General features: G+C 38.7%; 1 protein-coding gene across 1 annotated transcript; it reads right to left on the bottom strand.

Moving 5' to 3' along the window:
* Positions 1–4,942: 4,942 nt before the first annotated feature.
* LOC144664959 (uncharacterized) lies at positions 4,943–5,827 on the bottom strand. Its single transcript, XM_078526154.1, has one exon. It carries the CDS (start codon positions 5,825–5,827, stop codon positions 4,943–4,945), a length of 885 nt encoding a protein of 294 aa, XP_078382280.1.
* Between the last annotated feature and the right edge of the window lie 22,167 nt (positions 5,828–27,994).

Below are 27,994 nucleotides of genomic sequence, written 5' to 3'. Positions count from 1 at the left end.
CATTTAGCTCCAAGTCATTCTTATTTGGCTCAATACTTTCACTAGCTTTAACTACGGGGCAGTTGAACTTCATTCACTTGGTTAGTATTTGTTTCGTACGATTCCGTGCGAGTATATCGGACGCGAACAAAGCCGGACATAAACAACCTCTTTTGAACAAAGTTTGTATTGGAAGTAGAGCTTTTCTTTACTTTGGGGAAGGTACTGGCCATGCAACTCGTGCTTGAACACCACCAGACACCACATAAGCTTGGCCTTTAAACGATTTTTCTAAGATCTTCTAACCTGAAATGTAGCGAACAAAACCTCAATAGTTCCCGCGGCGATCGTGGACTTCTTTCTTTCGTCTCAATGAATGAATTGCATTGATCCACTTTTTCCCTTAGAGGAAACGGTGAACACTTCTATCACTTATCGTGGCATTCAGAACCACAGCAACTCGTAGGTGCAGCGAAAAGAAACACACAGATTGACGAATACGCAAGACTTTTGTAGGAAAACATTGTCAAACAAAACACCGAAGCCTCACTAGCCTCGCTTTCATGCAGCTCGATCCAGGTGACGACCGAGTCGTCCGCCATATTTGCATTCGGTGTATTAGTTTTTCTATTTAACACTCTTACAATACGTAGTTCTGTAGATGTTGTGAAGGCCGCAAACTTTTTCACGACAGCTAGTGCCACTTCTGTCTCAGCAAAAGACAAATACTGACGATCACAAGACGCTCTTTTCAATAACTGTAAAAGATAACATTTTTCTGTAGCGTCCAAATTTTAAATAAGCGCCGCCCTCAAATAAGCGCCGCCCTCGAATAGGCGCCGCACTTGAGGCGCGAAAAATTTAATAAGCACCGCGGCGCTTATTCGAGTAAATACGGTAATTGATCATGATAATCCATTCCCCGAACTGTTCCAAATTCAGGCCACTGTGTAAAAGAACAAAAGAGGATACGAAGGCACCACTTCCACACCCCCTCTCCCCCCTCCCCCCTCAAAAAAAAAACAACACCAAAAAACACCCCAAACTCCCAGCTATTATAAATGCAGATTTACCGCTCAAAAATAAACCGTTATTTCTATGCATAAATGCTTCTGAAACAAACTTCCGTGTCTCTCGTGCTTAGAAATGGACTTTAATAACTCCGATCATTTATTGATTTTTATCTGATCGCCAAATGAATAAACCTCGAGCGCAATCTATAAATACACGTCAAGCTCAAACGATGTTCATTTCACAGCAGTTAGAATTTTACTCGAGCTTTTGTATCTCTTCGACCTTCATTGCTGATAACGAGCATTCTGCCTGGAGACACAAAACTTCGTTTGGCCAAAAGGTAGGCGAAAAGATTTAGAGGAATCTTAAAGCGTGAAATAGTTAAAGATAGGCACTTTAAGAATTCCTTAATTTGCATATTTGTGAAAACAGCCAGATAACACAAACAGTTGAAGTTATGTCTGACAGGTATTTTCACTAGTATAAAACCGTTCTATGACATTCTTGCTTTCCTAGTAATTTTTAAAGAAAAAGTAAGAATGACCCTGTTACGGAATGGGCAATTTCTTAAACAGGGATTTGGGAAATGCGAGCAACAGAAGTTCTTGTGAAACGAATACTTGAATAACAACAGCGTATAATCTCGACAACAAATAAAATAAAGTTGCCGACATAAAAATTTGGAGAAACGATCGTACGCTCAAAAATCGCCATATCTTTGGCAAAGATCATGTATTTGTTTAAGATAAGCAAAGAATACCTGAAAACTGCTTATTATAAACGACTGTAACCCTTTCATGTTTCTCCCGATTATTTGCTGTTAAATGAGCAATCTATAAATACACGTCAAGCTCAAACGATGTTCATTTCACAGCAGTTAGAATTTTACTCGAGCTTCTGTATCTCTTCGACTTTCATTGCTGATAACGAGCATTCTGCCTGGAGACACAAAACTTCGTTTGGCCAAAAGATAGGCGAAAAGATTTAGAGGAATCTTTAAGCGTGAAATAGTTAAAGATAGGCACTTTAAGAATTCCTTAATTTTGCATATTTGTGAAAACAGCCAGATAACACGAACAGTTGAAGTTATGTCTGACAGGTATTTTCACTAGTATAAAACCGTTCTATGACATTCTTGCTTTCCTGGTAATTTTTAAAGAAAAAGTAAGAATGACCCTGTTACGGAATGGGCAGTTTCTTAAACAGTGATTTGGGAAATGCGAGCAACAGAAGCTCTTGTGAAACGAATATTGAATAACAACAGTGTATAATCTCGACAACAAATAAAATAAAGTTGCCGACATAAAAATTTGGAGAAACGATCGTACGCTCAAAAATCGCCATATCTTTGGCAAAGATCATGTATTTGTTTAAGATAAGAAAAGAATACATGGAAACTGCTTATTATAAACGACTGTAACCCTTTCATGTTTCTCCTGATTATTTGCTGTTAAATGAGCTGATCCGCTGAAATGGCGCTGAAATGGCCAATTTACTAGAGGTTTCATAATTTTTTATTCTTAACGGTTACATTTCCCCAATTTTTTTATTAATGGAATCAATTCACCTATGAACAAGCTTTGTTCATGGTAAATGGCTAGTTCTAAATCGAGATAACAGTGGAGTTATTAGCCTTTTATTTTGTAGTAAATTTGAGACTGTTCAAAACATCGTTAACATACCTTCGAACTTCTTGGCCGTTGATCATCCAAACTCAACATTTGCCGAATCTATTTTGATATATAGAAAGAAGAAAGATAGTTCTTTATAACTATGCCAAGTATGATCGAGAAACTGTGACGGCAGGTTCAGTGTCGAAGTAACAAGAACACCTTCGATCCGCCATGTTGGCGAGCCGTCACGGACGCTTCAAATCGGCCTTCTCGATATTTTCCAAAATAAAGAGAATTGAAACTTTTTAATATCCATTTGGTAGTTAGGACCCTAAAACAAGACTGCATGCCAAATTTCAGCGAAATCGGTGAGGTACGGTGTCCGGCCAAAGTTCGAATCTTATAGACTATGACAATTAATACATCAATCTATTGTGTTCCGCTTTCACATTTTTACATTTGCTAATTTGTCAAGAAATATTTAATAAAACATTTCATTCTCCATACATTTTCTTTGTAATTCTTGCGTTCGCTTCTACGGTCAATGTACCGCAGGACATACTATTCGCGGACTCGGAGGTCCGCGATTTCTAGAGATGATCTTGTGATCGTCAGTGCCCGGCATCTAAAAGCGAATGTTGTTGTCACGTTATGGCAGTTATCTGGAAACTTGAAGACATGACAAGGAAAGGAGAATTAAAAGAGTCTGACACAAGAACCTGTACCTCAAAACCGCAACAATGGGGCAAGGGAGGGAAAAGAGATGTCAACTTTTTCCCGGTAATGAGCACGAGTGTTGTAAAGCCAAGGCATGCCTCTGATGGGGCAGGTAAAAGAAAAAGGGGAGTACATAGCCAATTTTTTGATCCAAGACCGGTGAAGGCAAGAAAGATTGACCCTGATGCTGTGATTAAATTAAAGAATAATCTCCTAGAGGTCAATCCACAAATTCCATTTGCTGTAATGCTACCAGAAGACAATAACATTCCCACTGTAAACACCTTGATTGGGCCAGTTGCAAGTGGATCAGTGCTCCACAAACAACTTCAAGGATTTCAGATGGCTAGAACTATAAATTCTGCCACCTCTTTTGAGCTCAGTTCTCACCAGTTAAATATGTCCCAGTCAACCAATCAATTATTGCAAGGTAGTGAAGTTGTTTGTGAACATGGTCCTATCCATGTGGCTGAAGGTCAGTTAGTCAACCATTCAGGAAAATCTACTGACAATCAAACAAGGCAGTTGAATGAAAATAATAAACTTGTTGAGCCACAGTGCCTCAACAACATTTCCCCTGGCCTACCTTTAACCACATTTCCACCACTACCCATTAAAAGCTCTGAGGAAACTGTAGACTTAAATTTATTTCACAATAATCCTGCAATCTTGAACAAGATTCAAGTATCTCTTCAAGCAGCACAGGAGCTTCATGCTAAGACAATTGGCCAAGCAAATAACAATCTATGGCACGAGGAGAGAAAATATCGCATCACCGCCTCAAATTTTGGTAAAATTATGAAAAGAAAGAGTGAACCAACACCTGAATTTATCAAAGCAATCTGTGACCCAATTGATATCAGCAACTTGTCTTTTGTTAAATATGGCAGAGAAAATGAGGGCAAAGTTGCAGATATGTATGTCAAAACAATGCACAAAGAAGGGAACACTGGACTGAGAGTGGCAGAAGTTGGCCTGTGTGTCAACCCATCCCTACCTCATTTGGGGGCATCTCTAGACCGTGTTGTTTTTGATCCCATGTCAAATGACAAGTTTGGAGGACTAGAGATAAAGACTAACCCAAAGGCAGGCTCCATGGGTCTATCAATAGCTGAAACTGTTGGCCACCCTTCTTTTGGAGCAAACCATTTTTTGGTTTTAAAAGATGGGCAAATTACACTCAACACTAAGCATGCATATTATTATCAACTTCAGGGTCAGTTGGGCCTATCTGTTCTCTCATGGATTGATTTTGTGGCACATTCAGGCATAGGAGACATATTCAAGCAACGGGTTTTTCCTGACAAGGAATTGTGGTCCAAAACTATGGTGCCCAAACTGAACTCGTTCTTTTTCAATCATGCTCTGAATTTTTTCTTGTTAAATAAGTCCACAACTTAGTTACATTTTAGAATGAATTAACAGAAAGAAACCTGCAATACTGAAATCAGTGAGCAGACAGTACAGAATTCACTTATACTATACTTCACTTGTTCTGTACATTCACAAGTACAATGCATGCATGTGCCATATGCATGTCCTTGCACATTCCAATTACATGAACTTATCTCATATACATATAAAGTAACAAGTATTAGGCCACCTTTATGATGTCCATATTACACTGTAAGAATTGGATTTTGAAAATTCACAATTAGTGATGCAACAGTCCATAACTGATTAATGCAGCCATGCATTGTCAGTGGTATTACTTGATCAAATATGTGCCATGCCTTCACCCGTTTGATTGATCTTTCGACATGGATCCGAACATTAGCAATGCTCATGGTCTCAAAGCATTCATCCTTTGTAAATTGATCCTGTACTGATTGTCTCTTGGGTGGAATATACAGACTTGCACCCTTCAAGGCCATGAGATCGTGTACATCAAACCCTTTGTCAGCAAGGTATTTGTCACCAGGTTCCACAAGACTACAAAAATCACTTTTTTCCACAATTTCTCTGTCACTTATACGACCAGGATACAGGTGGCTGACAAAAGTCACCCAACAATTGGGAGAGATACAAATAAAGCCTTTGTATGTGTCATGGGACTTGTAGTCTGAGTAAAACTCAGAGTGTGTCTGATAGTCCTTAGGCATGTCACATTTAATTTCTGTGCAGTCAAAAATCCCTCTGATATCTTCATACCGCCCTTTAAAAGCCTCTGGCAGATGCTGCTTGATCTTATCCTTGGGAACCCATACTGGCAGGCTTCCCAGCATGATGTATAAATAATTGACCCATGTAATTAAAATATCAGAAACTGTGGCTAGAGCAACACCATACCGGTGAGCCAAGTCCCGTTCAAATAACCCTAGTCTTATTCTTGTTAAAAACATCCAGAGTTGGTCAATTGGCTCAATGCTGCGCCCCCTTTCCCTTTCCCTTTCTACCTCATGTAGATATGGAAATGCAGTCATGTTCTCTTCGCTTTTGCCTCGAGCGAAGTTCCAAGTAATTAAAGACTCTGCACAGGGTTTAACATACTCCCAGAATGCCATCAGAGTATTGTAATTTGGGAAACCCGTATAAAAGAAAATATCATCATCACTATGCTTAAACCTTTCCACGCCAAACTTTGACAATGCCAACTGGCGTTTTAAATCTACAATAACCTTTGTCAAATCTTCACTTTGATGCTCGTTTTCTCTTTTTACTCCGCTGGTTTCCATTGGATGACCTTCATTCTTTGAACATGCAGCCGAACATGTGATGGTTGATTTCTCGCGCGTATGGCTTTCTAAAGCACTCTAAAGACAAAAAAAGTGACACCAGGTAAGGTTTGAAGTTTTATTAAAGCTTTCAATGATAATAAGAGATATTTTTCTCAACTCTATTTCAAATCCATACAAGCTCTTATATAGTACATTCATACAAACTCTTACAGTACGCGTTGGTTACCTGTGATTCTCTTCTTTCGCATCGCATTGCCCTCTCTATCTCGAGACTTGATGTTTTGGTCCACTGAAACCGTGAAGGGATAGCAGATGGCAAAAGATCTTTCCTTTTACCAGATAAACTGTGCTTGTAGTCCGTAGCAACAAAATGTTCTGAACAGCAAAACAAAGAAGTATTCGACTTAAACTTGCTGTCAGATCGTTTCATTTTCACTGCCCATTGCATTCTACGGTGATCATCTTTCGGAAATGCATGAAACGTGAGGCCTTTTCTGTTATCCGACCGATTATTACACAGTGCTGCGGCACAGCATTTATGGGATGTATTTCTTGCTGCAAGATTTGCACCCACTGTAGTTGGCAGAGCGTCCGCCATCTTTATTTTGGTGGCCCTTAGGCCTCGCTTTCATGTTACTTCCGGCTTAAGGCGTAAAGGTGTATCCAAATTCAAAACAAAGTTTTTTCCTTCCGGTCACCCGTGCACGTGATTCGGCTTGTTTTCCGCTCTATTGCAATTTTCTTGCGTGACAAGAATAATCAGAATAACTGGTGGTACCTATCGGTAGAAATGCCAACGAGTACAACGGGAGATCGAGAGAAGAAGGGAGGATAATTGTAAATGTTTGGCTGAAAGTACGCTTTATGATTTTGGTCCGATCAATAAACATTGGGTGTTTTCTTTGAAAATCTTGAATGTATCTGGAATAAAATGCGATTTTGTGAAGGCTAAATGAGGAAAAAGTTCTAAAATAATACCGTGAAAGTAGTGAAGATTCAGTGAGAAATCTTCAAAACTCCATGTTTTTGAGAGTTTCAAGCCATTGTCGTTCGATGCCGCTATCGCTGCTGTTTTAGTTTTTTTTTTTTTTTAAGTCCTAAAGGTCTTAATCAAAGTTGCTATGACCCACTGAACTCGGAAAGTACATTATGAAACAAAAAGCAAACTTTTACAAAGATTTGCCAAAACAAATCATTTTGAACTTTCCACACTGCAGTTAAATCCACTCAACACGTAAGTATCCAACAAATTTGAGGTTCCATCTTTGTGGCCAAAGATGGAACAAGTTTATTTTATTTTACTACCACCGTTCCGAGAATTAATTCATCACGCGCAATGCGTGACGTCTCAAATGTCACGTTAAACTGTTGTTGTTGAGACAGCTTTAAAGAAAATTCAAGGCCAAGCTAGACACTCCAGTAAAAAAAATGAAGTATAGGGCATTTATTTTATAAATTCGAGAAACGAAAAAAAACTCTAAATAGCTCTCTTCTGATCGATAAAATCCACGACACCAAATTCGTTTCCCTGTTGTTTTCATAGCCCGACCTAACTTAATTACGCATGCAAATTTGTATGACTTCGAAATTTTCGAAGCTTTGGAAATTCTGAAGCTTTGTAATGCATTTCTTGCCTTCATCTTAAATGAAATTAAATTCTAAACAAAGTTTAATTCAAGTTTCTTTCGTATTTCAATCTCTAGTTCGGGAATTTTGGCTTTTTGAAGCGAACAGATTTGAAACCTCTTTGTTATCTGACACGCATCTTGTCTGGGAATTTTAGTTGGCAATGCATCATGCACGTGCTAAACAAATTAGTAGCGCGCTGATTGGCCAAACTACAACAAAGTGTGCACGTGCTGAACAGATTCTGCAGAACGGATTGGCTAAAAACATCGGAAATTGTGTTTTCGACAACTTCCGCCTACATCCTAATATGGTCAAAAAATATCACTGACGGAACCGGATTACACGAAAATCGAGCTGAAAGATTCTGAGATTTTTTCTGCATAGCCCTCACACTACGCACGGCTCTATATACTGCCGCCGAGACAGGCTCGCGTTTTCGCTCGCCTGTCTCGTTGGCAATTAACATAAACGATAAAAGGGCCCTGTACACGAATGCATCGTTTGAAAGATATTTTATTACTTCCTGGATGTCCTCTTGATTCAAACTAAAGTGAGTTATTATGAAAACTAAAAATAAGATCAACGGAAACGGTCAACAGCGACAAATCCCTTTCCACGCAGTCTTCCGCACATAAATATTAGGCAGTTTAAGATACGCTACGGCGAGGCGCTACTACGGCTGCCGGAAGTAATTTTCTCCAAATATAAGATACTGCGCATGTCAGTCAGTCACGTCCAGCCGTAGAGTGAAATCTGACTACGCGAGTCGGGAGGTTTTGCCGTAGTGGTAGTACGTCGGATTTTATTTTCTTCTCTGTCCTTCTTCGGCGAGTTTCTCAGCATTTTAAGAGTTCCAACGAATACTGTATCCTTTGAATTTAATTGTAGTCGAACAATTGTCGGGTTTGTCGCTCATAAGCTTAAAAATTCTTATCCTGAATTTGACGAATTCGTTCGGTGCAAGTGTCGGTATGGAAAAGAAAAGTACTCGTGTTGAGCGTGCGATTTTTTTGCCTTCACAGTTTAGCGGAGATGTACTATAGCTGTATAAGTATCCGCTACCATTTTGCTTAGGTGAGTACTGGTATATTTCAGTTCATAACTCGGTATTCTTTGCAATATTCGTATTTTTAAAATTATAACATTTCATCGATTTTAGTTGTTGTTGTGTTGTTGTGTATTGCTGCTGTAGAAAGAATCTCTCGCTCAGAACTATCCTGTTAGTCTTAGCAAAGCAAACAACAACTATATTTTTTTGAGCGAAGCCATTCGGCTGTGGAAAACCAAATAAAAGAGATTTTCAACTCCTTAGCCTATGTTTGTTTGTATTTCGCCTTGCTTTTACACTAAATTTGGCGGACTGCCGAGACGTACTCTCCCCAGACCTTTTCGGTTATGGTAGCCGTAGTAGCACCTCGCCGTAGCGTATCTTAAACTGCCTATTATTAACGGCGGCACGACGGTGAGTGTTTGTTTGTTGTGTTTGTTGAGTGCCTTGTGTTTTATTAAAACAATTCGTTTACATTAAAAATTAAGATATTGTAGTTTTGTGACAAAAAAGTAAACTCATTGAAACTGATAAGGGCGATAGTATAAGACCAAATTACAATATAGTCATGTATAGTTCGTCGTTACCCGGTTAGCTGTAGAATAAATATGGCGAAAGCATGCCAAAAGTGCCTCTATATTTTACGTGCTAGCTCACTCATTTTTTACGGGCCAAACTAACGCTTCGGATATGATAAGAAGGAAGGATTAAGCTTTCCAAAGAACCCATGTTTTCCCGATAGAAACGTATACCCCTTCGGAGTTCTGGTTCTCTGAAGTTAGGTGAAATTTGGTATGTAAATTAAATTGCGATCGGTAGAATTTTTAAACGGGTAAAAAGATGTAAACAGTTATATATTTCATAAAGATTTTCTGTTCAAAAGGAAGACCTAAGGATGGTTAATTACTCATGTGAAAATGAACTCATGGCAAGTTTCTGAACTTGAGAACGAGCGCAACGAAAATGCCACAAAATTGCTCTCAATTAATTAGTTTTTTTCGGCGTACAGACAGCATGGGCTCGAATTACAAACTTTCCTCGTTTACTCAAAAAGTAAAACTTGCTAGAAGTATTATATAATATTTTCGAAAATAGTTCCCCCAAAGGGTCTTTTTGGCATAATAAAAAAAAAACTCGATTTTATAGTCGTGACTTAAAATTCTAAAAAAATAGAGAATTTCACTCTTAACAGACTTGTGTTTACAGTCGAACTGAGAAAATAGTGAATAGCTAAAATAGTTCTGGAATGTTCATACTGTAGTAATGATGAAAGTAGTCCCCCCCCCCCCCCCCCCCACTCCCGCCTTCATCAGTTATTTTACAAGAAATCAGATCGACAAAAATATGTTAAAGATTTTCTGAGAGATTTTTGGTGAACGTAGTTGTCGTAGGCTTTCTTGCAAAACAAATAACAGATATTGATGTTGGCGGGTCTAAATGTGTTTTTGGTTTACCTCTGGTCCTACTAAGGCGGAAAACATATTAAAGGCAACGGGTTGACCCTTTTCTGCAAAATATAACGATCTCCTTATACTCAGAGATAAATTCAGATATTGATTCCAAGCAATATAAATATAAATAACATTTCACTGCATTTCAGACCATGTGCGTTTGTACTTTACCTCGATTTCGATCGATTCATCGGTTGTATTTCGCAGTTGACGATCAAGATCAATAGACATTCTATCAATAGTTCAAGATCAATAGTTCTTTCTTGTCGTGTAGGCCACATTCAAATTTGCGGGGGGATTGGGTAATAACCTTGTTACGCATTCTACCAAAATTTGTAGCGATCGGACGAAGAATAAATTTCGAGGTGAACTATTTACACAGTGGAGGCTACTATCCTATCAGGAAAACGCTCGCAACCACAAAGTAAATAAGTTTGACCGAAGCAATTAATTTCGTGAAAGCATGTTCTTCAAATATCGGAAAGATAATAATCAGCAAGACCAAAAAATATTGAGATTCCTTACAAATACAAATATCCGACGACTGCAATGGTTTTAGGTTTGATTAAAGCGATGTATTGGAAAAAAAACTAGAGTAAGCTCTTTTAGCGTTTGATTGTGAAGTAAACATTCTAGCTATATTCTGAAACGGAAGAAAACTTCCACCAATCAGAGTGTTTGCAACGCAAACAAAAGCGTAATGACATGGCATATCCGCCGTGTTTGCTCGCACGGAAGGGCTAGCGTGCCCCCAAAACGGACAAGTTGATTGAAGAGAAGGGCATATATGCAGGAGTGTTCAATTCATGTAACAGATTAATGTATAAATGTGTATAGGAAAATTCACGGGATCTTCGACGTCACAAGCCGCGCGAATACACGCAAAATTGCGCGTGGATTCTCGCGTGGACGTATCCGGAGTTGCGTGATCAGTGTCACGTGAATCGTGAAAACATTCGAGTCGACACGAAAAGTTCAGAACGAACAAGCAGCTATTTAAAAAAAAAATAGTGTTTCGTTTCCAGATTGCGGAAGGGTGAGAATAGTGTAACACTTAAGGAGAGGTGGGTTTGTGGTTTACTTTAATTTGGAGAAGGTCCTAGTGTATGTTGAATTTGCCGAATTTATGCACGAGTGAAGAATGAAAAAAGAACTTCATATTCAGTAGTAACTTAAATTCCCATTTAACACCTACTGTCCATCTTATGTAAACGAGACATAAACTACGTCCTGCTGCAGTTTGGCTTTCAAGAGTGCAAGTAACACATAAATATTTCTCTTTTTTGAAACTTCCGTTTCAGAAAATCGCTAGAATGTTTACTTAACAATTAAACGCTACGAGAGCTTTCTCTAGTTTTCTTACAACACATTGCTTTAATCAAACTTAAAACCATTGCAGTCGTCAGATATTTCTGTTTGCAACGAATCTCAATATTTTTTTTATCATGCTAAGGAATATCTTTCCGATATTTGAAGAACATGTTTCTACGAAATTAATTGTCTTCGGTCAAACGTATTTACCTTGTGGTTACGACCGTTCTTCTGATTGGATAGAAGCCCCCACTGTGTAAATAGTTCACATCGAAGCCAAAATAATACCGTATCGTTTCTGAGGAAACGAAAAAAAAAAGAAGACAGTCAAGTTCTGTTAAAACATCAAATTTCGTGTGGACAGTTTCGCATAGCAAGCTGTGCAACTGCCATGTCTAACAACATTTATTTCCTTGATGTAAAGCTCAAGATTACGCTATTCTCGCCCTAGCTACCGCAATCTGGAAACGAAACACTATTTCTTTTTGAAATAGCTGCTTGTTGGTAATTTTTTTAGCCATCGTTCCTGAAGAAACGATATTTAAAGGGCAGTACGAGAATTTTGCATGGCCAGAAAATATTAGGTAAATCCTCGTGCCGTTTCAGGTACGCTTTCGTTCTTCCTTCGTGCTTCGGAAAATATTACTTCGAAGCAATATCCACGTGCGAAGCATTATGTTCCAACTACGTTCGGCCACATGGACGTGGCAATCATCATATATTCCAACTACATTCGCCCATATGCACGTGCCAAGCATCATGTTCCAACTACGTTCGGCCATATGCACGTGGCAATCATCATATTCCAACTACGTTCGCCCATATGCACGTGCCAAGCATCATGTTACAACTACGTTCGCCAGCAGTTCATCAAAGCAGTCGATTGTCGATCGTGGACAGTTCGAACGCGCCATAATGATTGCGAAAGTGGCTTTTTTTTTTATCGGAATCCTCATATATAACTAAATCCTAACAATTCATCACCGTATGCTTCTAAAGAATAGTATTGTAATCTTAAAAAGCTACCTGGAGAACTTGAGAAATCCTCGTGCCCTTTCGGTACGCTCTCGTTCTAACTTCGTGCTTCGTAAAATCTTACTTACATTACACTTACTTACCCAGGCGGTAGCATAATGGTTACCTTGGTAACCACAAAAAGGCGACACAGAATTTTAGAGTTGAAGGAAATTATTCCAAAATTATGATCGAAAGTGGAGTCTCAGGAAGTGGTCGTTGAACTGGTTTTCACTGTATTTTTGAAAGTTTCTGTTTAGATAGTAAATCGATTGTAACTCGCAACAACTGCTCGAAAGTTCTTGTACTTACAATTCAAATATTTGTAAAGCTTTTATTCTATGTGATTTAATTTATTTATGTACTTATTTATTTTATATCTTGTTTATGCACTAATTTATTTATTTATTTATTTTGCAGCTTTAGTCAATTGTGGTGATCCTGGTTATCCATTAAACGGACAAAAACTTGGCTCACAACATTGGACGGGTCAATCTGTGTCGTTTATTTGTCATCCGGAATATCGTTTGATTGGACCAACTACAAGAATGTGTCTGTCTTCCGGTAACTGGAGTGGTACACAGCCTTCGTGTAAGTGACGTACGAAGTTTCATGCCTGTAACTTACTTTCTTCTAAGAACATCAGTACTGCAACAAATCAATAACAATTTATAATCGAAGTTGTTAGATTTATCACAAACAGAAATTTGACGATAGTCAAGCATTCATTTTCTGTTTTGATGATATTGTGCATAGACAGTTGTCTTTGTAGCAGCTAAGTAGTGATTACAATTCCTGTCTAATATTTCTATAATAGTTACCTTGGTATCAGCCAACCGTTTATCGGAAAATATGACTGTTTCTTTATTTACTGTTCTTAAGGTCGTAGAACTTGTCCTTTACTTGAAAGCGTACAACACGGACAGCACGTTACTCACGGACAGCAATTTTGGGAAGGCAAACATGTTTCCTTCAGTTGTAACCCTGGTTATTGTCTGAATGGATCTCCAGAACGTGTTTGCCAGGAAAATGGTTCCTGGACAGGAGTTCAGCCTTTATGTATTCAAGGTAAGAAATAATTTAAAGAACTTTGGTGTCCATTTTTACTTGATGAACAATCCTTGCGATCTACCACAGCAAATTAAATGTTTAATAAAGGACTCTCTTTAACACAGTCCCTTTGTTGATGACTGAAAACAAAAAATGTTCCTAACAACCCTATTTTATACACGGTGCTATACAGGTTAGGTTGTTGCTTTTGTTTTGAAGATCTTTTAATATTTTCGACTCACAGCCCTAGTTTGCACGTTGGGTATGAAACGCCACAAATTTAAGTCCTTAAACTTAAGATGGCTCCATAGGGTTTCTTGACCGCGCGAAAAATGGGTACGAAAATGGGCGAGCTTGAAATGCTGGCAAATGAAAACAAACATGGCGGCTTCACGCGAGCGTGAAATTTTCGGCGAGATAACGCGAGACTTGCTTCCTGCCAATAAAACAACACCCGTACTTTCCTCTGTTGAGCAGATAAAAGAGTTAACAACACCCCAAAGAGGTGTTTACAACGTCCGCGGTGCTTCTGACCGCTTTTGTAAAGTTCGTACGATCGAAAGCAAAAGAGAAAAAAGAGAAAAATCTCCGCGATTGTGAGATACTTCGAGCAGAATTTCAGAGATTCTGCTACATAAAGGGTTAAGGTATGCCTCTAACTAACCTTTGTGTTAACAGATATTCGTACAAAAACCGAAAACAACGGCAAACGCTCGTCAGTGCACCTCAACTCGTATGGTTCGAAAGTTCGCGCATGCTCAAATAGCGATCTTTGACAATTTCTATTCTGATGACGTAATTGTTATTCGGGCGAAAATAGAAAATTTCCCCTGGGATTTACTAGAGTTTCCTTCGGTAATATTCCTTAAAATTTGGCAGAGATGTGATACCTTTTTAACTGCCCTTTTTGCCGTTTTTTTAAAAAAATTTGTAAGCCAGTTTTTTTGCTTAGTCAAAAAAGCACAAAATAACCAAAAACGAAAAAACGACCTTGACAACCCCTACTTTTTTTGTTTTTAAAAGTTACTTCTCATCAGATTCAATCCGTTGGGAGAATTTCAAAAATTTTCATCGAAGAAAATTAAAGAAATTTAAGATCAAAGCAATGAAAACACCAAAAAATAGGACTTTTTGGGTAGATGTAGCTCAAAAGCAAAGGCCGTTATTTAAAAAAAAAATAATGCACAACATATTTTAGTCTTTGTTTTTAATATTTCGGCAGCTTTTATTTAACTAGTTTAAAAAATAACGCGAAAATGATCTCATGATGGGAATAACTTGTGCGCGCGCCGTAATATCTCAAAACCCTATGGAGCCACCTTAATTAGCTCCCTTTCCACGATAAAAAAAAATAGCGAGATAAAAATTTTGTTATGTTTTTGTGGAGATTATTATTGGAACCCTATAAATCGCGTCGTTTAGTGGATGTCTTATAAAACTCCTACGTAGATACATTTTCGCAATGGAAGTTTTGTTGTTCTTGTAAACGGTTACTTTCATGAATCTTTAAAATTAAGATTTTGGTGTTTTAACACGTCTGGGACTAGAACTAGACATGTTTGTGCAATATTATTTCTTGATATCTGGAGTTCATCCCTGCACTTCTCGCCAAATAAGAAATTCACAACACGCGAATTACAACCAATCGTTCTCACCAATCACTTTAAACCGGTGGTTCAGCGTTTTTTCCAGATTGTCTAGTTGCAAACATTCCAACTATTCCAAAAAGAGAATTGGTAACATTAAGGCCGCAAAAGGAGTCGACATCATCGGCTAGGCTGCGTGCAGTGAGCTACCAACTATAAATATAACAAGTAGATTTGTTGCTGGAAAATTAGCAAATGGGATGATTAAGATGTTTTATTGTTTATATGATAAACCGTAGCCTGCATTGGTCGGAAGAGTTCCGGTTTTTCCCGTCACTGATATTGTTCGGGCAAAGTAATTTAAAACTGAGAACAGTTAGGGACCGCAAACATGAACGACATCTCATTCAATTCATTCAAGGTGCCTTTACAACAAACCTTAAGGGGATTACTACGGTGCAGAACCTGATAAGTCTCCCTCTTATTGTCCCTCGCGAAAATTGCATGTCTCGATCTCGACACTCCTCGCTAGGAGCGAAAAAAATAAGATCGACAAAAGACTTAAACTTGGGGAAATTTCTTGGAATTGGTTGTCCACTATGTTAATAAATGGTGACCTGTGGGCGAGTGGCAACCTCCTCCAATGCAAAACGAATTGTTTCTCGGGAAGCATGTTGAAAATTTAAGTAATATTGGATGTTATTATTATTGAAACGATTCCGCAGAAATGTTTTCCTTTGATGTTTCCAAGCATCATTCTAAGAGAGAGAACTGCAAACTATAAAAACTTACTTTACAAATAAGGCGCAAGAGAAACGTCACGTTTCGTTTTTGGTTGGTTTCCTCAGAAACGAAACGGTATTGTTTTGGATTCCGATGTGAACTATTTACACAGCATGGTCTACTATCCAAACAGAAGAATGCTCGTAACCACAATGTCAACACATTCTACTAAAAGCAAACAAATTCGTTTTCCGTGTTCTTCAAATATCGGAAAGATAATCTCCATCAACACCACAAAATATTGAAATTTTTGACCACTATAATGCTTTTAATTTTAAATAAAGGCGAAAAATATAAAGCGACGTATTTCCGTGTTAAATTGTTAAGTAAACATTTTAAAAGAAAATTCCAACCAATCAGCACTTGCATGCGCAATCAAAGGCACGATACCATTGCGTGTGTTGTGTTTGCTGGAAGCCACGTAAAAGGGCAAGTAAAAGGCAAATTAGAAAGTTCCTTATCATTCTTATTCTTTCGCGATGAAAAAGCTGTTTTCGAATTGTTTTACGAATTATTTAAATTTTAACAGGCATCAGGTACTAAACAAAAGTGGCGAAGAACGTCTTAATTCACGATACCACTAAAGACAAATAAACACTTTTTTGTTGATAAAACTTTGTTTAAATTTTAAGATACATGCAGTATTGATAAAATATTATTGGAAAAGTCAGCCGCATGTAACTGATTCAGCTGATTTAATTAGCAACGCACTGAAAGTGTAGACATTTGACGGCAAAAGGAGTTTTAGCTTTCACGAACAAAAATGACAAAATAATTCGCTTTTGCTTATCGTATTGGCATAGCCTGCGAACGCAGCCGTATTTCCGCCAGTCGCTTCAACGATATGAGGAATAAGAGTCCAACTGTAACTGTAACTGTTCGGGCGGTTTATTCCCGGGTTTACTGAAAGCACCTAAAGCGCTTTTGTTTACACGCACAGATAGCTGAACACGAAAATAGAAACAATCGATCAATCACCTTGCAAAACCAGTTATACTCAACTTCATGCATTTGACTAATTTTCATGTCTTTCAGTGGTTATTTCTGTTGTTAATCTAATAATCACTCCCAAGGGAAATACAGACGCACCCTTAGGCATCCCCCAAAATAGCCAACAAACACTTTCCCTTGATATATGACGTGGTGTCACAATTAAAACCAAAATATTCGTAGTTTCCACTTGACGTCATGAAAATTCTTAAATCTAGAATCGCTAGACGCTGAATTTTAATCCTTCACTGGATGTTAGACGTCCTTAAGGTCGCGCAGGACCCTTGCAATCATTAGTATGTATTTATTTAAAGAGTATGCACGAACTGCCGGACGACTGAAGCCGACAACAAACGAAATATTCATGAGAATGTTTGTTTTTAAACTCTTATATACAAGTTATTAATTACTAGTAATTGTTCTCAGCTTTGTGCCACGTGCGCTGGGACATAGGGAATTATCATAAATAGATTCACAGCTTTGAATATATCACACGTTGTTGTAAACATTGACTCGGAAGGTCTTCGGAAGCCTCAAAACCTTCAATTTTGTGTCCAAGTTTTCTCCGCCGATATAGAATTTCAAGAGTTGATTCGCGAGGAACATAAACTTGGTGTACTCTATTGTGCTCTGGCTAGAGCGAATTTTTAAATTTCCTTCTCAAAATGAAGATAGCATGTTTCAAAGTTTAGATTTCACATTTTTACTCTCTTAGAAGCCATTAACTTGTAGCAGTTTTTGAAATCGAAAATTTCGTTCTAGTGGGAGCACAAAAGAAGTTATGATTTATCACCAGGCTATATAATCATGTAATTTGGTGCGCTGTGTTAGCTGAAAACTTGGACACAAAATCGCATTATCTTTAGTTAAACTTTTAAGGGCTTGTAACATCACAGACAACGGTCATCTCTCAGTAAAAGGACAATCATGATGTAATTCAATCATTTCTGAGTATCCTTATTAAATTTTAGAGGAATCGATATTCAAAATGTAGTGAATTAAAGCTTTACAAGATAGCACTCCAACAAGAAATTTGGCTAATGAATATTTAATGAGCAAGGGTCCTGCGCGACCTTAACCCTATTCAGACCGGGCTTTTTTTGGTCTTTTCAGACCGTAACTTCCAGAATACTTAAGCAATCACAATGAAACTAACAGAATATATAGTAAGTCCGAAAATCTATCTTTTGGTATATGTCACGTGGGATGATGACGTCACATCACGTGACAATTACATCATGACGTCAAAACAGTCGCCATCTTGGATCCGCCATCTTGGATTTCGAATTTTTTTCAAAACGTCAGAAAACCAATAAAACTGTGCTTAAAACTCGTAAAAAGGTAAAAATAATTGCTTTAAAGTTATGTTTCATTAATAGAAACACGAAAATTACAAATTTGGGAAAACATGCCTGTCAAAATGCTGTTGCCATGGTGACGTCAAGTTCCTGGCACAACAATCTACCCAACCAAATTATTCCCAGATAAATTTTAGATAAAGTCGCAAAGTTTGGCAGCGTTTGGCTTAATATTGAAAAAGTTGTAAGCGTTCAAAGTCAGCGCGGGCACTTTCCGCCCCCCCCCCCCCCCCCCCCCCCACGGTCTGGATAGGGTTAATAAATATATCGTTGAACAAAAGGTTTTTAGCTTGATTGCACCCGACTTCTTTCCGATAGAGCACTTTGAATTTCGGAGCTTCACGCCACACGACATCATGGCCGCCATAAGGCTGTCAATTTTGCTTAAAAAATATCCACATACTGTAATTTTTAACAATCTGAACAGTCGAGGTTTGGAGAGTAGTGTTCATGTGAATGTGTTCTTGTTTATGAGGGTGAACTGACCCTTTTTATAGCAGAAGTGAATTCCAGATGTTTTCATTGATTTCCGACCGCTATGTTGGTATCCATCGGCGTTGGCACCAACATGGAGTCTCCATACTGTGCTCTCTGTATTTGTGTGGAACATTTTTGACGGATAACTCGAATACGGAATACCGTACAAACTTGAGACTTAAATAAATAGACTATTTAGTAACTTTCTACAACCTGTTGTATTCTTGATTTTTTCTTTTATTCAATGGGTTAATTTTTCGCGGCGTGACAGTTGCGAGGGGGGAGGGCGCAGGGTACGGGCCGATCTTTAGATATTTAGGTACTTTAGGAGGAAGTCATAGACCAACTTTTCATCTCGATATTTACCAAGTCTTTGTTACTTCTTTTAAGAAAAGTCCTTCATGCAGTCAAATATTATTGGAAGCAGTTACTTCCTGTACAGTGCTGCCCTCAGACAGTTTTTGGCTCCAGTAGCTCCTTCACATCAATGCTGGAAGCTGTGTTACCGCGCCTCGTCTCACGGGTGGACTGCGAGAACGTTTCACAGCCGCTGTGATGGGAAGCCACACACTGTTACTATCATTAAGAAAAGTCAGTTCGTGTTCGGAGGATACACCGATATTCCTTGGGGTAGGTACACTGTACATGATACAATATAATACATCTTACAGCGGATACCCTGCAAGCAACCTCCTCTAGGTGCCCGCTTATAGAATGTTAACGAACTTATAACATCATAGAGTGTAGGGGCATGGAGCATCTTTAGGCGGAAATCTAAACAGCCATACTTTACTAACTTAAGGCTTTTGACTCCCAAAAAATCTATAAAGCACGGAATGGTACAAGTAAAAATGATCTATTTTTTAATTGAACAAAACATCCTTTATAAATTACAGCACTTGTTAGAGTTCAGAGCAACAAAACCGTTTACCGTTTACGTTTCTGAGCTCCATTGTTTTTTTTTTGTTTGAGTTGGCATTTTTATCATCTGAAAAGGAGAAATATTTTGATTGAAAAAAAGCATGATGTTCAGATACTTAAAAGATCAGTTTTTTTTTGTAACGTGGAAATGATGTGAACAAGTCAGAATCTGACTTGTTCACATCATTTCCACGTTACAAAAAAAAACTGATCTTAACTACGAGTAATCTTTAATAGCACTGTAATAAAATATTAATTAGTGGCGCTTCAAATATGGGCACAGGGGTTTTTATTAATAAAAACAAATTCAAGGGGGAGAGGGCCTTGGTGCTTGTTATAACTTGCCAATTCGTAGGAGAGCGCTAAATAGAATCATCACAGTATACCGTATTTTCTCAATTAAACGCCGGGTACCGAATAAACGCCGGGTCTCGAGTTGAAGTTGAAAATAGGCCCCTTAGGCATTTATTTGTGGTATAGTAAGCTGTTGGTATATAAGCAACATACATTTTTGACAAAAATGATGGATAAAGCTCGTTGCTAATTAACAATCGAGCCCGAATAAACTGCACAATTCAAATAAACGCCGGGTGCAGCAAGCCAAGTTTGAATTAAACGCCGGGGGCGTTTAATTGAGAAAATACGGTAAGTCTTCTTGACTTTGGCCGCCTCAAAAGTGAAGACTATTTGAATACCGCCAGTATGCTAGTTACATTTTGGGGTAATTTGAAAGAGTTTAGCTTTTGGCTAAGTTTATCCTTCCTCTGCAGCCAAGTGGGAATCAAATAAATTTGCGCAATAAATTAAAACGCAGTCGCAACCCAATCCCCTTTTTTAAAGTCCAGTTTGTTTTTCTTTTTCTGTAACTTGACGCTTTCCCTTAATTAAGTTTCTTTTAAAATCAGCATGTTTCGAATTCAATTGTCATCTACCCTAACAGTGTTTGTGTTATCATCACATTTTAGTAACGTTTGGTTGGCCGTGGTTATTAAGTTCATACAAAACACCTACTTATGCCAAAATAAACAGGCCACGATAGTTAACATTATAAAGTTTAGAGGCAGGAAATTTTCTATAAAAGATATTTCAACTCCCTGATTTAACACGACTTTGATTGAAAGTAGAAATTTGAGACCTGGATTCCTAGAAGCACCTGTACGCATTGAACATGTCATGAATATGTCAACATTGGAGCCTGATTGTTAAATAACTGTAATAAAAGAAGACGTGGCTTATGTAACGTACTTAAGAATGCCGGTCTCTAAGAATCAGACAATTTCTCGATTTTGCGGCAACAGTGGGAAATTCGATTTCTTTCATATTTTAATGTTAGATAGGCTAGGGTATAACTTAAATCACTGTATAGTTTTATCGGTAAAATATCCTTTTATTTAAAGAAAAATGCAGATAACGAAAATCCGTTAAAATCGTTATTTGAGGCGCTAAATTATTCATGATTTTTGCACGAGTTTGAGAGCCTCGCGTGCAAAAACAAATCACTCTACCGTCTTTTAAACACTCAACCCATAGTTAGCAATCTCTAAACATCTACTGAAATGATTTTGGGAAATATTGCGTTGTTCTTTGTAGACAAAATAATTTTATTTCGAAGGCATACAATTCACTGCCGTAAAAGTACTTGGTAAATAAAATTAATTTTCACCATGTGCGAAATCTTCAAATCGTTTAAGCTTCTGGTGGTTGAATGTTAGAAGAATGGTGTATAAATCCCTGTAAAAATTTCTCTGGGCAAATGATTAAAAGCGACGTGAGAGCTTTTCGAATTCGGTTAAATATGCAAATATTTGACCTTCCGCGGTCAACTTTGAAGTCACGGGTCAGAAATAATTTTTGTTCCGTGCACAAGTCCTAACCCATTTAAGACCAAATTAAGAGGCGGTCGCCATAATTCCGTTCTGCGGAATTTCGGATCAGTAACACAATTGCCTTCAAACTTTGCCCACGAGTCTATCTTAATTCAAAAGTAAATAAAATTACCTTAGGTTTTGCAAATATCGTAAATTAAATTTTTTATGATTTTTTTTTCGATTGGACCGCGACTGACCTATTTTTAGCAATGGCGACAAGTAAAAAATAAGAAAATTGTCGAGTTCACCGCTTCAAAATTATAAAATATTAGGAATTGTTTTAGCTTTCCTGGATTAAATTGGACCTTTATTGATACAAAGCACACAATTTCGGTTCGTTTAAAAGAAACTTACAATACGAAATAATTTTTTGTTTGCAGCCTACTTCGCCATAAACGCCAACAGCTCAAAAATGCACATTTTCAACGGGCCATTGTGCAAAAGTCCAACTACTTCCGCGAAATATTTGTACCCATACCAACTAAAAAGAAGTCAAAGAGCATAGAAATGTAAAAATATGTTGTGGTTTAAGCGAACTTTTAGCGCAGCCAAGCAGCAACTTTGCTGTTGTTGCGAGCATGTTTATTTACATTAGCACAGGAAAGTCGCTCACGCGAAACGAATTCAGCATGAATAACACAATATTTCGCAAAAGTCCTAGTTCAACAACACTTTTAAATAACAGCTGATACAACAAAACATCATTTAAGACCCAAAAACCTCACCAGCTAGTCAAAAATATGTATACTGTCGCCTACCTGCAAGACAACTGCACAAGGTCAAGTCCGCCATGTAATTAGATTTCGCATTCCTTTCTTGTTTTCGTCGACCATAATATTCGCAGAAAGTTTTGAATTGAAACCATTTCCCATAAAACACTTTGCACAAATCATATGATTCCGATAATCTGAACAAATGAAGGAAAGTAGCGGGCAGCAAAACCGAAGAAATAAACCAAACACAATACATCGGCTTGAACACGAACGTTGATTTGAAAGTTGTGTCACGCAATCTAATCTAACCACGTTGTGCCAACTGAAGAAATAATTATCCAAGAGTCAATAATTGACTGTACAAAATTTTAAATATTGTTTCATGCCGTCAGGAGCCTGATGTGGTGCTGTCTTCGTGTGCACCATTTTGGTGAGTTTAATTGAAGCCAAGCGTGCATTAATTACGTAGGTTGTTTTGATTTTCTGATTTCGATCACTTCCGGTATATCTTCCTTTTTTGATGTTTCCATTTGTAACATTTTTCGTTCACTTTTAAAATGCAAAAAACTCACTTTGTTAAAATGATATATAGTTTCTGTTAAGTTGAAAAAATTATGTAAATGATAAAGAAAAGTATCAGGAATGTAAAAAAGCAGAAACAATAAGAGGCCTATAAAAACCCGCCGCCATCCAGCACATGTCAATCATACTTTGTGTTGTTCTCGTGAAGTGTTCCCATTTTCCAACAAAATGGAGGAGTTGTGCTTTCTGTCATACACTTCGAAGTACAAAGGTAGTTGTGGTAATTCAAGAGGAATAACCGAGCTCGTTCGCCTTGGAGATTGCAATGATTCCGTAGTTAACCATTTAACTTCGTGCCATTTGTCGCGGGAAAATTTGACGGAACACGAACTTATTTTGGCCAGAGCCGGTGTTTTTGAATTGCCTCCATCAAAGGCAAGTAAAATGTTTATATGTCCTAAGCATCGTCATTCACTTGGGAAATACTGGAAACAGCGCAGGCCATGCCAATACCCAACCCACCGCGGTGGTAAGAAAGCCATCAAAAGCAGAGATGTGATAAATGTTCGGATGGCAAAGGAGATTATGAAACTCCATGGAGTGGTTGTCCCGATTGGATCAGGTTGGTAAACCTAGTTCACATTACATTCATATAAACGGGACAGAGATTTTGTTTTATTGGCCCCTGCATTTGCTCGCCTTCGCGTAAAAAAGAGACATTATACAGAACACTCAGTTTCAGTATTTTCTTGCGCGCGCGGGCTAGAGGTTCTTGGAAACATAATAAACAGTCTAAAAGCTTTTTAAAATTAATATAAATTTGGAGAAGAGAGGGAAAGCATAATTTATCTCCAAAAACATTTGTTTATTTTCTTTTAGTAATTTGCAGTGGTTGTCGCAAAAGTCACAAGTCTAGCGTCGAACAGGCGCCTTGGGTTCCTGAACAACGTGCAGAGTCAGAAAACACAACAAGCACGCCTACAGCCGAAGCGAGTGCAAACAGGTATGTTGCATTTGCAGTGTTTTCGTTTGTTTGGTCACTTGTAGATAGGGCCTAAAAAAGAAATAAATAGTACAGCAGTGCTAGATACATTAATACTTAAATAGAGTGTTTTTTATTTATTTGAAAGATCGCTATAACACGTGTCGAAAGTCCCAAACGGCACAGTTCACATCGATCGTATTTAAAGAAAAAAAACAAATACTCTAATCTTCTTTGATTGGTAGTGGAGTAAAGCCTTCTCTGATTGATTAAGGTAAAATCAAAATTGTTTGCGAAATAGGATGGCTAGAAAGTGCTGGTAAAATATCCTTCTTTAAATTATATAATCTAACAATCTCAAAATGTTTAGTTTTTTTAACCCTCGGACGTACAAGCAAATTCATACCTCACCATAAGGGGGGGGGGGGGGGGGGGGTTGGAACCGTTACCGGAGATTTCGTTTTATTAAGGCCTACTAAAATTTAACTGAGAAGAACGCCCGTCGCTTACTCTACAAGATGACATAATTTTAATTGGCTGTGACGTCATGCGAGCCGCCATCTTGCATCCGCCGTCATGGATTTCAACATTTTCTTAGAAAGTCACAAAATAACGGAAATTGATGCAATATCAAGACAAAATGCTTATGGAATGTTAAAATAAACAAATCGTGCAATTCTGCTTTAGAAAACTGAAAAAAAAAAATAAGAAACATTTGCTGCTTGTATTTATGACGTTGCCGTGGTAACGTCAAATATCATGGACACATGGTTGCCATATCGAAATTTATCCAAAGGATGAATGAACAGCTGCTGAGAGTTTCAGCCTTGTAAAGTAAATCGTTTTTTTAAATGTAGAAAAAACTTACTTGTACGCCCTTGTACGTCCGAGGGTTAAATATACTGGAAAATAGATTCCCTCTTTAACACGTATACACGCACCCATGAATATCTGCAACCCTTCAGTGCTTATCAATCCTTGCTTATTTTAAAGGGCTTCTAAAAAGGCTGCCACAGCTGCTTTTACAAACTATGATTGGTCACCATTAACACCGCGTGCTTCTGCGCGTGCCCAGTCAGATGTGGCATGGACCCCAAGGTTATGTGTCGAGCAGGATTACAAAGATAGTGAGTCTGAAAGCGAATCTGAAAAGGCGGCAAATGAAAACACTCCAGTCGTTGTTTTTAATTTGGCTATGGAGAACCTTGCAGAAGAGGCGGGGAAAAAACACAGTGATCCACTAGAGTATCAGTTAAAAAGTTGGGACGATTGTAGTGATGTGGAGAAAAAGACATTTGTGTACAAAGCGAAAGAGGCATGTCAGTTAGTGTGCGATGTTATAGCACCTCGCGATGGAAGAAAACTTTTCGAAGCTGTCCAGCAACAACAAAACGTAAGCGCTGCTAATGACACTGGTTTGCAGGCTCTTGTCGCTGCTTATAAGAGAGCGCCATCAAAAGCACTCAAAACACAAATCCTGAGCATTTATGCAAATAGGTTCACATATAAGGAGCTAAAAGCCATCCATCAACCTTTTGAAAATCTCAGTGATAGGCAAATAAAGAAAGCAAGAGCCCATGTAACTTCTCAAGGCCCAGGAATGCCAGTCACTAAAATACCGCACCATCGTGTCCGATTAGACCAACGCCAATTGGATCACTTTTTGGAGTTCACATCTCGCCCCTACTTTTACCAGGACGTGGCATTTGGAAGCCGCAAAATAAAACTTGAGAGTGGTCAAGAGCTGGAGATGCCCAATGTAGTCCGTACTGTTGCACGGTGTACCATCATTGCGCAGTATTTAGATTTTTGCAAAGAGGATAACTTTAATCCTATGAGTCGTGCAACTATGTGGAGAGTTCTTGAGGTACAGGAAGCCTCCCAAAGAAAGTCCCTGAAAGGTCTCGACAACACGGCCGCTGATGGTGCTGAAGGCTTTCAAGCACTGTCCAAGATTTTAGACGAATTGGAAGAGGTTGGAGCAGACAAGGAATGGTGTTCACAAGTACGCAAAAAACTGCAGGAGGGTAAACTATACCTGAAGACAACTTACCGTGATCACTGCCTAGAAGAAAGCAAGTGTCCAGACCACTGTAGAGCATTTGCCTTGAGTGATGCAAATGATGCTGATTATCGCACAGTCTGTGACCACAACCACGATCTTGGATGCCTCGATTGTGAAGCACTAAACGACGTGATTCAAGAAATCCAGTTTGCAATTTCTGAGTATTCTTCGCACATATCCAACAAAGAGAAAGAGGGCGATCTACGATATGATGCAGATGCTGCACAGGAAAAAATCATGGCGTGGAAGGCACATGTCATGAGGGCACAACAACAAGAGGAAGCGAAGCAGAATGTACTGCTTTCTCTACAGGAAGATGAGGTCTTCGTTGTTATAGACTGGGCAATGAAGTTTATTCAAATGAAGTTTCGCGAAAAGCAGTCAGAGTGGTTTGCAAAGAGAGGCATAAGCTGGCATCTATGCAGTGTCATTATCAGGCGAAGAGAGAAGCTCGAAGTCAGTTCATATGCCCATTTAATCAACAGCTGCAACCAAGACTGGTTTGCCGTACTCTCGATTTTGGAGAATCTCATGTCACTCATAAAAAGAAGCAATCCAGGTATTGCAAAGGCTTATCTTAGATCAGACGAGGCTGGCTGCTATCACAACAGTAGCCTCATGGCATCTCTAAAAGACCTTGGAGGTCGTCATGGAATCGAAGTTCTCAGATACGATCATTCTGAACCGCAACATGGGAAAGATGTGTGTGACAGGATTCTCTGCCCAATGAAAGCGGCAATAAGGCGATATTGCAACCAAGGCCATGATGTCGTCACAGCGCAAGACATGCACACTGCCTTAATGGAAAGACCCGTTCGAGGAACGACGGCAACAGTTTGCTGTATTGATGAAGCTAATGCTACTTTACAAATAAAGAAGGTCGCCAACTACAGCAGTCTTCACAATTTTGAGTTTAGTCCTGCCGGGCTTCGAGTGTGGAAGGCTTTCAAAATTGGAAACGGTAAATTGGTTCCATGGGATAGTATTATACTATCTTCCCAAGGAGCTACTGGCCTTAAAGAAGATAAACCCTTCTTTCCAACTACAGCAAGAGACATGAACATAACAGCCAAGCAAAAGGAAGCATGTGACGAGAACGGTGTCTGTTTTGAATGCCCAGATCCCCAATGTGCGGAAGAATTCCAAAGTCGTTCAGAACTTGAAATTCACCTCAACGTAATTGCTCATCACAACCCAGCACAACCAGCAAGTATCAGCCTGTACGACAAAGTACGAATTGACTGGGTTCAGCGCTTTCAGAGCATTTCACTGGACACCAGGAAACAGCCTGCTCTTGAAAATGAAGCGGAAGTGGCTGCCGCAACTACCACTGCAAGCAACTTGCTACAAATGGGATGGGCGCTTCACAAGCCCCACAAGAAAACCCGCTTTTCTGAGAATGTTAGTGACTATTTAAAACGAAAGTTTGACATTGGCCAAGAAACTGGAAGGAAGGAAGATCCTGCACAAGTGTCAAATGACATGCGAAAAGCTCGCAACCCAGATGGATCACGAAAGTTCACCAGGTCAGAATGGCTGTCGAAGACGCAAATTCAGGGATTTTTCTCGCGGCTTGCTGCTAAAAGGAAGCAATCAAGTGCGCAAGACGTCAGCTCAGAAGGTGAAGACAGCGATGACCTTGATGACGATGTTGAGGAGGAATATGCCTGCGAACTTGATGAGCAACTCCTCCAGGAAACCAGTGAAGCTATAGTGGCAGCAATTGGTGTCAAGCACCCGGCCATGTATGATGTTTACAACCTTTGTGAAATGGTTAAAGAAAATAAACTTTTCTCTTTCAAAGTGAAGATGCTAAGAGAAATGTGCAACTATTTCGACATTCAGACAAAATCAAGAGACTCTAAATCTGTTCTCGTCCAAAAGCTAAAGGAAATGGTGTTAGACTGTAGCTGTATGGGAAACTGAGAGTATTTGCTAGCGCGGAGAGTTATAAACGGCCCAAGGGCGCTCTCCAAAGAAAAAAAGGAAATAAAACCAAAAGTAAACAAATTGCACCAAGACAGATACAAGCGTCTACGGACGGACCATCAGAAAAGTGATGGGACAGGTAGGGGGAAAACACAAAAAAAACGTCATGCAAGGGAAAATGCTAAAAAAGTCATGTAAAGGGGAAAGCAAAGAAAAAAATTGCGCACAAGATAATGTCCAAAATCGGTCATTTTACACTTTTTCGACGAATTATATTGTGGAAAATGCTGAAAATA

Source organism: Oculina patagonica, chromosome 9 (assembly GCF_052425735.1).
Source record: "Oculina patagonica isolate OP01 chromosome 9, crgOcupat, whole genome shotgun sequence".
In the NCBI taxonomy this organism is placed as follows: Eukaryota; Metazoa; Cnidaria; class Anthozoa; order Scleractinia; family Oculinidae; genus Oculina; species Oculina patagonica.
This window is presented reverse-complemented; position numbering and strand designations above follow the sequence as displayed.